Source organism: Sander lucioperca, chromosome 13 (genome assembly GCF_008315115.2).
Source record: "Sander lucioperca isolate FBNREF2018 chromosome 13, SLUC_FBN_1.2, whole genome shotgun sequence".
NCBI lineage: Eukaryota > Metazoa > Chordata > Actinopteri > Perciformes > Percidae > Sander > Sander lucioperca.
In genome coordinates this window covers 3,349,963-3,360,000 of record NC_050185.1, presented here as the reverse complement: position 1 = coordinate 3,360,000, position 10,038 = coordinate 3,349,963, and the positions used below count along the sequence as shown (strand labels likewise).

The 10,038-nt window shown below is 40.6% G+C and overlaps 1 protein-coding gene across 1 annotated transcript; it reads right to left on the bottom strand.

Annotated features, from left to right (window-relative positions):
* Positions 1-1,982: 1,982 nt before the first annotated feature.
* Positions 1,983-9,452, bottom strand: ppp1r14aa (protein phosphatase 1, regulatory (inhibitor) subunit 14Aa). The gene is made up of 4 exons (XM_031311019.2): positions 9,219-9,452; positions 6,364-6,444; positions 6,020-6,052; positions 1,983-3,246 (listed from the first exon to the last, which is right to left on the bottom strand). Exons 1-4 carry the CDS (start codon positions 9,396-9,398, stop codon positions 3,064-3,066), a joined length of 477 nt encoding a protein of 158 aa, XP_031166879.1. The 5' UTR covers positions 9,399-9,452; the 3' UTR covers positions 1,983-3,063.
* Positions 9,453-10,038: the final 586 nt, after the last annotated feature.

Here is a 10,038-nt window from a genome sequence, read left to right as displayed (position 1 = left end):
TGGGGATACTGCATCATTGGTGTGGCTATATACTGCAATATACCAAAAATAAATAAGATAGTGAGCTATGTTCCACAAGATACAAAACAAAATTGATTAAAAAAAAATAGGACTGTCAAAATAACACGTTAATTTCGATTAATTAATCTGAGAAAAAAATAACGTGTTAAAAAAAAATAACGCAGATTAATCCATTCCAGCCGTTCTAGCCACCATTTGACTGTAAAATGAAGGAGGGAGACGAGAATGTGCTGCCTGGATCATTAACTGGAACATTTACTTGTAAAAATCTTCTTCCTGCCAACCCTGGCTACCGAAATCTGGAGCCACTGATATGTCTGCTCTTCTCTCTGGTGCTCTGAAACAGACGATACAGGTAACACAAATACCGCTGCACGGGACGCTAGTTAACACTATACTCAACAGCAGCTAACGTTAGCCTACCGCTAGCTAGTTAACACTATACTCGACAGCAGCTAACGTTAGCCTACCGCTAGCTAGTTAACACTATACTCGACAGCAGCTAACGTTAGCCTACCGCTAGCTAGTAGCTGGATTAAACGTACGTACAATGCTGACAGCTAACGCTAAACGGTGTAAAGTTTGACTGTGTTTTAGCCGTCGGAAAAACAACGCAGACGGTGCGTTCATTGAAACTGGTAAACTACAGCCTCGTGGTGCATTTTAAGTTATTGTAAATGTCCTTTTCCCACCTGGTGGTTGTTTTTGTCGTTCAACAGCAATTTACTAGTGAAATATGTTATTGTTATACATTATTATTAAATCATTTAATTTTGACCATATGGCCTTAGCAATAAACAAGCCGTTCTTTAATGTCACCAACTGTTGTTTAGTACCCTTTTTTTTTTCTTTTCTTTTTTTACTTTCTTAAAAAGTATCGGTTCAGGCACCGTTAATTATGTATGCAATTCATTTCGATGAATTAATTACAGAGTATGTAATTAATTAGATTGATTTTTTAAATCGATTGACAGCCCTAAAAAAAAAGTAAGAAACACCTTTCAATATGACAGTAGCCAATAACAGCCTCAAGAATGACCAAAGACCTCTTGTCCAGATCGATGACAATGTGAGTGTCCACATTGGACGCTACAAAAACATGATTTTTTTGTCTGACATGAACTCATACAACAGGGTTCTTCAACGTTTTTTAAAGCTTTAGTGCGTAACTTTTTGATATTAATCCGTTACATTCAAGCCGTTGCCAATGAGTTGCTACAAAGCTAATTAAGACTGATCAGCTCCACACAACTCTCTCTGGATTTCTCAGTATGGCTATGTTCAGAAGATTGTGGCGTCCGGTGACGTGGCTCAAGTGAAGATAATGACCTCTTCTGAAGAGTCCATCATGTTTTTTTAATCCTCTGTATCCTCCTTAGGGGATAGAATACCTCATGGGGGCGACAGAAACTATGCAATATAGCTTTAAACCAAGGGCCCCTTAGCTGAAAGAGAGACGGAGCAGGGACCCCCTGGTACATATTGTATAAAACGAAGTTGCATAATAAACTGGGCCTACAATAACATGTAGGGCGGCCTAAAACCTTTATACATACCTTTTTAGTGCATAGAATACTAAGCTTTTGAAATAATTGTTGGCATGATTTTATAAATCATGTTTTAATGTTAAAACATACAACATCCTTAGGATTCACTGTATCTGGACGGCTACCTTAATGACTACCTTACTCATTAATTTTTTTCTCATAAATAGGCTGATTTATATTTGCTAATTTGTTGTATTCATGGTAAGACATTGTCATTTTTGAAATAACTTTCACACTTTAACAATACATGCAGTAACTCAGAGGACCCCCTAGGAGTCCCGGACCCCCAGTTGAAGATCTCTGTCGTACAGTACATGTGTACCTAATAAACTGGTTTTCAGTGTCCTTTTCAAACTGTTCACGTAACCCACATATTGCCAGTGGCTCCTGATCTGAAAAACACATACAGCCACAGTGAAAGCAATCGTTTTATTAGCAATTCCTGCAAAGGACTAGCTCTCTTTGCAGAATCAAAATTTAGTGGAAGTATACTGACCAAACTGAAAATGTATCTGAAAAACAGAAGGCATGAACGACAGTGACATTAAAAAGCTACAGTGTGTAAGCAATGCAACAGGATAATTTCCATTGTTACATCATACTGGTATGCTGGATCTATCTCCATGTCCTGTAATCATAAATAACTTTTATAATCTAACAGATGTTAAATAAGACATATGCATGTAATCTGGCAGTGTTATCTAAAACGTGGTGCAACTAACGTGGTGCAGCTAACGTGTTGCGTGGAAGATGGAACATACTGTAACTGTGTCACAGCATAGACTGGGATGCTTGCAATATGAATGATCAAGTATCAGTGGCTGATGTTCAATATGTAGCAGGATGTCATTTTAAAATGAAGAGAGGTATATTTAATTTTTTGGTTATCCTGCTTTCCTTCAATGACTTTCATCAGACATTTGAAACTGTTGCATCCAACTACGTATACATGGAGACAGTCATAATAATAAAAATAATAAGTATAATGACAGCTTTTTCCAGTCTAGTAAAAATGAGAGTCATAGGTTTTGGTGCTGCAAATAAAAGCTCTTTTGGGAATACTGTGAGTGGAAGTATGATTATTTCTACAATGTATTTCTTCCTGTATGATCACTGACTATGTGTGCTAAATGGCATCACGATAGTGAAGCCAGACTTGCTCCTAGATTGTAAATGTATTACTATTTCATGTCTTCCTATCCTTGGCCAATTATCCACCCACGATATATGTCACAAATAGCTGTTTCTTTAATAAGTGGTTAAAGGAATAGTTTGACATTTTGGAAAATATAAAAATAGTTGTGGTTGTGTTTTTATGGCCGACTATGTGCCGGACTATACCTTAGCCAGGAGCAGTGGGTTCCTTCACTGTGATGTTACCAGGCAACACAAGATATAGCGTCTTAATTAGTAAGTTTTAAGGTGGATTTTTGTTTTCTTCCATAGTCCAATAGAACTGACAGCGTATGCTGCGTGTCTTGGTTGAGGGGGGGCGTCAGAGGGTCTGGTTCTGGCCTCGGGTGTGGTGGGAGTGTTGCTGTTGCCGGGGGTTGTTAAAGTGGTAGGGCTCATGGCGGTAGTGGCTGTGGGAGATCACCGGATGCTCGATGCCTTCGCTCTGCAGCTCGTCCTGCTTGTGAACGCCATCCAGCTTCTCCAGCAGCTCTCTGATGAAGCTCTAAAGAGGGGGGGACAGTACCAAGAGCAGGTGTCACATGGAGCACAGCTTAAATAGAGTTTAGTAAGTGTTCCAATAGGTCTTTTACATGTGTCAGTACAACCACAATCTGTTATTTGACAGTGTTAGTAACAGGGGCGATTCTAGGATCAGGCAATTCTAGGATCATAACCTCTGAGCTAGCTACTGAACAACAACGTCAGCTAACGTTCTTTTGACACTATGATGGAACTAAACCTGACACTTTATAAGTCTCAGTAATAACGACCAATTTGACTCAATGTTCTAACATTCAGCAATTTTAGTTGCTTACGTTTCAATGTGGGTTCTAATCTGCGCCATGAAATGACCAACTTCTTCTCTGGGGACTACCAACGTTACAACTTTACAACCTTCTCCTGCTCTCCCTCTGACGGATCAGATAGAGACTCAGCCAAAGGCAGGAGTCTGGAACAACCTCCTCTGATTGGCCAACACTATGTTTCTGTTGACCCGTTCCTTGACGGGGTTACAGGTGCATAGCATGGCGACAGCCACACAGGATATTAAACCTGTTTCAAGCCCTTTGAACCTATAATTGTTTGTCCTCTGTCACTAACAGACACATTCACAAACTCTCACTTGAGAATGTTTTTTTTTTTAATTATAATTTTTAGGGGGGCTGAGATGAAGTTTAGGGGCTTGAGCCACCCTAAAAAGGGTCTAAAATTGCCAATGGTTAGTAAGTATTTCCTTGTCACCCATCTATATATTTCAATGTGATTTATCATTCCCAATAGCTTATCTAATATTCATGTTGAATTTGACATTAAGCATGTACACATTAAATCTGGCAATATTCTATTCTATATTTATTGTCAGCAAATCTAATCAAAAGACCAAAACTAGCTATGAATGTATCCAGTAGATAATGTAAGGTTAACCTGCCACACACAGACAGGCAGCAGCACAAGATACATCTGTGCTTGTTTCTCTGCTACTTTATTACAGCTAAACACATTGCAAATTCCTCTCTTTAGCACTAGCTTCAATTGAAACATTGTTGATTTCAACTAAGACAGTTTACATTACCTTAATGTAAACTGCAATATATAACTGGAACATTTATAAACATTGTTGAACTCTGCCAACTGTCAGTTTGTGAGAGGCGAAGATAGCCTAAACAATAGGAGGTGCGTGTATAAGATGAGAGCATGTTTCAAAAGATAATCATCATTTTCAAATAATACGGACAATAGATGCATGCAGAATTTCAGCCACTAAGCACAAAGAGGACATTTTTAAAAAGAAATGAAGAGCTTTGGTTAAAAAAAAGCATACTGTTGCAGAGGAGGTATGTGGTCATTTTAAGGGGGAAGGATCCCAGTTGCTGTGCAACAGCGAGATACTTTATATGGAAACATCTCAATTACTGGCCACTGACAGTACAAGCCTATTAGCTGGATAAACATTCTACCAGTTTGCTCCAAGACCAAGATTAAATGACTAAAACAACAGCCCTTATCGGAACACTAAACAGGCAGCAATTAGGAGTTAACTAGTGGCAAATAAATGTGGTGTTTAGTCATTTCCCACCAATTTTTGGTGAGTGTTCATACAGTATGTCCATAGATGGAAAAAGGCCTTGGAGAACAGCAGTGTCCCCGGACGATGAGCGGAAGGCCACTGAGTGGGGAGGGTTGCTGCTCTTTTGTGTTGTGGTGTAAATGTGTTGCTCACAAGTTACTTTTCAACACTGTCAAAATAGGTCACAGGTTAATAAATACTGACAAAAAAAACCCTGTTTATTCTTTTTATAAACATTAGACATCAGCAGTAGTAAAGTTTATTCTAGTCTTTACAATTAATAACGATCTCAGGGAAGGGGAACTATGCTTTGTCAAAATCTCACACAAGCAATGGAAGTTGCCCCTGCCGGCCTCTGTTTTGTTTGAGTCCGTTCATGCATTTATGTACAAACGTGGGTCACGTGATATGGCATATTTCCTGGAAACCTATTTAGTTGAAAGCAGCTGTTTGTTTATGAGAAACAGTTTGCTTCCTGTAATTACTCCTCTCCCATTAGGAGATGCCACTTTCTGATGAAAGTGAAAAATAAGGCTCCAGCAGTTTGAGATAGGCAAATCAATCTTCGAATGTTACACTGTTTTTAGTGTGAAATTCATATTTTATGTTACGGTCCATCCACATCAGCTCAGCACGGAAACACACAAGCTGTTTTAAAAAGACTTGAACTTTGGAAGATGCCCACTTCATTTGATTACTCAGACTCAGCCTCATATTAACTTCAGATAAACTGATTTTTGCACAGAACAAGAACTGTGAATTGTGAAACCATTACCACTGGAAGCATGTTAGAAATGGAATGATTACAGCACGCATAAACTGTTTCTGTGTTGTTTTAAAAATACACGAACCTATCTTTTAATGATGCTCCAAATCAGAGTCCCATAAACTAGAAAAGAAAAGCAGCAGCTCCACTGACCCTCCCTGCTCTTTTGCCTGTGTTTGCATCTTTGATCAGGCCACAGCGAGGCGGAGACCAACGCTCTAGTCCAAAAGACTCATTGTTTCAGGCTTAAAATGAAAAGAAAAAGGCAAGAGAGCACAGAAAGCCATTGTTGAGGCATGTGGAGTGACTATAGGATGAGGCGTCCGAAGCTGCAGCTTCAGTTTAGGTGCATGTGGCCAGTGTGTGTGTATGCGTGTATGTATGCACGTATACGTAATGTGTGCATCGTCATGACTCATCAATTTCCAAGTTAAAACATACCTCTGTGCTGTTACTGCACTTTTGAAGAAGCTCCTGTTAAGAAAAGGTGCATTGCTTTGTTACAAACCAGCCACGTAAATATATTTTTACTTTCAATATTCAACCATAAACACTGCAATGTTTCACTTAAAAATCTCATTCAGTAATAAGTACTGTATAATGATATTAACTCTTGCAAATATGCCTATTTGAGTGACTCTCTCAATAAAATCTGTGCGTCTTGGTGCAGGAACTCTCTAATCGTGAGGTGAAATGAAACCATTAACAATGCTGTTGCTGCATCATTTAGAAAATCCTCTCCATAACCCTCTCGTACAGTATGATATACATGCTGCTCATGTTACCTGTAACTTTTTGACTCTCTCCTCATCATTAGGCAGGTCAAGCAAGTCATCAATGTTCACCTCCTCTGGCATATCACCTTCCTGATGTAAATACACACACACACACACACACACACACACACACACACACACACACACTCTTAATGAGTCACCACACACTTCGTACATACAGTACACACAAGCAAGTAAAGGAACAGCTCTATGAGGATTGTAAACAGTAAGACAATAGGGGGATGCAAAAGTGCAAATGGTGCTGGAATACATAAATACATATTAATAGAATAAGTTGCTGAGGTAGGTTGATATGACAGTATATTTACATGTTTAAATGATGTGTTAAAAACTATAAAATATATAATTTACTGAAAGGTGGATGCCCGGCAGTATTACACAGGGATTGATCCTGACACTGTGGACTGGTGTGAAGTGTTCATCATAGGGAGAGAGAGAGGAGAAGCAGAAACCGGTTGTGTCCAGGGTGTGGTGGGTATGTAGTAATGTTTCCTGACTCTGGAGGAGCATAAGTCCTGGATGGAGGGCAGGTTGGCACCAATGATTTTCTCTGCTGTCCTGACTGTCCGATGCAGTCTGTTCCTGTCCTGTTTGGTTGCCAATTCAAACCAAACAGTGCATTTACATGCAGTTTAAAAACCTTACCTGAATGTTGGACATCCAGAAACCTGAATGATTCCACAGCAGACGGTGTTGTCGAGCATGGTGATGGAGACCAGTGATGGGGGGTTTCCTCCTGAAGTCCACTGTCATCTCCACAGTTGTGAGAGCGTTCAGCTCCAGGTTGTTCTGACCGCACCTGAGGGCCAGCTGTTCAACCTCACATCTGTATGCAGACCTGTCACCCTCTCAGATAAGGCCAATGACTGTTGTGTCTTTTTCAAATTTCAGGAGTTTACCAGCCGTGTCTCCTGAGGTTCAGTCGTTGTTGTAGAGGAAGAAGATCAGTGGGGAAAGTATATATCCCTGTGGGGTGCCACTACTGATGGTCTGGGTGAGATGGTGCTGGGTGAGATTTTTTGTGGGGGGCCAGCGCAGACTTTCAGGCAGGAGGGAGACACGCCGTCTGGGTGCCTTCCTGATCTTCTGCTTTTGAAAGTGCTGACACACATCCCCTTCACAGATCCTGAGTGCAAGTGGAGGATCAGTGTGGGGGTGGCACAGGGTGCAGATGGTGGTTGGATATCAGAGTGGGTGAATGGTGTGAATGTGGGCTTATCAAACCTGCAGTAAAACCCATTCAGCTCGTCGGACTGTTGATGTGTCTCTACAGTGTGTGTGTGTGTGTGGGGGGTGGTGGTCTCCTGTAGTTGGTGATGTCCTGCAGGCCTCTCCACACAGACGCAGAGTTGTTGGCTGAAAAGCGTGTCTGTACATATCTGAACCATGTTTTGCAAAGCCGGCACACATTGCATATCCATCACTTGTATGTTTAGGCTCTGGGGACTGAATAGTAACAATGTTCACTTAGTACTGTAACAGTGGCTTGTTCTGTTTGAACAAACAGCCATTGTACCAGCTGATCTGGGTGAAAGAGACAGTGTCATTCGCCCATCCATACCATTGCACTGACTGTAATTCCCTTGCCACATACAGGACTCCAGCTCTTCATGTGCACACACTAAAACTCATACAGGCAGGTCCTTCTACCTGAAAAACTGATACAATAAGAAGGGTTTCTCTGTTTTTGTGCGTGTGATATGAATTGCTTCAAGAAAATTATACTTGTCTTGAGTAGTTTTGTTATCCTCATTGGACATTTTACAACAACAAAACAGATTCAAAGCATTTAAACTATGTAGAATTTCCAAAAGGATGATTTGCTCCTTTAATGTGACATACAATCAATATTTTGGATACAAGGTTCATGTGAATATGCCTGTGGCTTGGGCCCTTCACAGAGCTGCCTTATCATTGACATGATCTGATTCACTATTTTCTTACAATCAACATACTTGGCTTTCACAACACAATCCTGCATTTAATGTCCAAAAATGCTCTCCTCTCTCCATGGTCTGCTCACGAGAGACCCCAAGCTCTTGTCAGCTGCCTCAGCAGCCAGATGTGCAGTGTTTACCTCCTCCTGGGAGCGACAACAACGCCTTCCCTCCTCTGGAACTGCCCCCTCTTCTATTTCACATCAATTATCCTTCTCTCGGTTCAACCCTGCCCATGTAAGGCAAGCCCCGAGAAAGATACCGATCTGTGAGAAGAGGACAGCCGTGGACCTCACATCTACAGGATGCTGGCCTTGTATGGAGAACCAGTCTGCCCCCCTCTCCACTCAACTCCACTTCAATTCAATTCAATTTTATTTATACAGTAGTACCAAATCATAACAAGTGTTATCTCAATACACTTTACAGATTGTCTATAATTTACAAAGACCCAATAATTCCAGTAATCCTCCCCCCATTGAGTCTCAGGACTGAGGTGCCTCCATATCACATTCTTGTTTCAGTGCCTGCCCATAGAATATACAGTCTTTGTGCCTGCCTCATTTTCTATATTTTACTGTAGGTTAAAAGTGTACATAATTTTTTTTCAAAATCTTTGGATAGGCTATTGTCTGATTGATTGATTGATTTATATATTTTATTTTGAACATGTAAATAAAATAAAACATCAGAAAACAATAGTAATTAAAAAAAAGTTAAAAAATAAAACTCCATAATTTCCAGTACTTAAAAACCTCTATTTACACACGCAAAAAGGAGTAGGAAGAAGTAAAACTTATGTACTCCTACCCCTTTGTACCCTTTCTATCATGTGTCTATGTCTATCTATGTCTAATTATATAACACAGTATGTAATAAGCAGTTTTTTGCTGCTCATCCACCCACCTGACCCGAGTACAGCCGGTCCAGGCTCTCGTCGATCCACTTCTCCACATCCAGCCGCCTCTGCAGCTCCTTCCGGTTGTACTTCACGGTAACCCGGGCATGTCTCTTCGGGATATTCCCGACGTGATCCTGAAGCAACTCCAAATCCTCCAGTGTCGCCGCTGTCAGATCGGCTGCCATGTCTGGTCTGGACTGGTCTGACTGGTCGGACTGGTCTCTCGTCTGTTTTCAACCCCTTATCAAGATCCACGGTGGAGGGGGCGTGCACACACTGCTGAGCACGAGCTTTTTTTTCTCTCTCTCTCTCTCTCCTGGGATGTTTACAGGGAATCTATACAAATACTGCCAAGACATTGCATTCATGAATCATTCATAATTAACCATAGTCATTTAGTTTGAGTAAAGAGCATTTGGACATAAAATCTAACTTTATAAAGTGTTTATTACAGGTTTGCAACTTGATATCAGGCTACAGCTGTTTGCTTAGTTCAGTTTGAGATAGAACATCAGCACGTCAACAGCCAAAGGTCTCGTGAAGCCTAAACTATGTCCACGGTAAACAACTTCAGCACCCATTGCTAAAGGAATCGTTATATGGGCTGATGGAAAAATGCCTCTTTAAGGAAAGCTGTCCCACTATTTAGGCTACTTAGATCAATTATTTGTGTGATTATTATGTGTTCTTGTATATTGTCCATGAGTGTCTTTTTCACCCCCCAACCCTAACTTTGTTCAGGTAGATTCCAATTAATCAGGAAGTTTCATCATATCACTCAGATCTTTTTTTTTGGGGGGGCATTTGAGAGAGCGAGGGGGAATG

What these genes read in the sequence shown, in the direction of transcription:
- ppp1r14aa (XM_031311019.2), bottom strand. Translation starts at nt 9,398, where the DNA reads ATGGCAGCCGATCTGACAGCGGCGACACTGGAGGATTTGGAGTTGCTT. An exon ending in ACCGGCTGTACTCGGGTCAG is followed by an intron (nt 6,445 to 9,218) that starts GTGGGTGGATGA and finishes TATTTACATCAG; the next exon opens with GAAGGTGATATGCCAGAGGA. An exon ending in AGAGAGTCAAAAAGTTACAG is followed by an intron (nt 6,053 to 6,363) that starts GTAACATGAGCA and finishes TTTTCTTAACAG; the next exon opens with GAGCTTCTTCAAAAGTGCAG.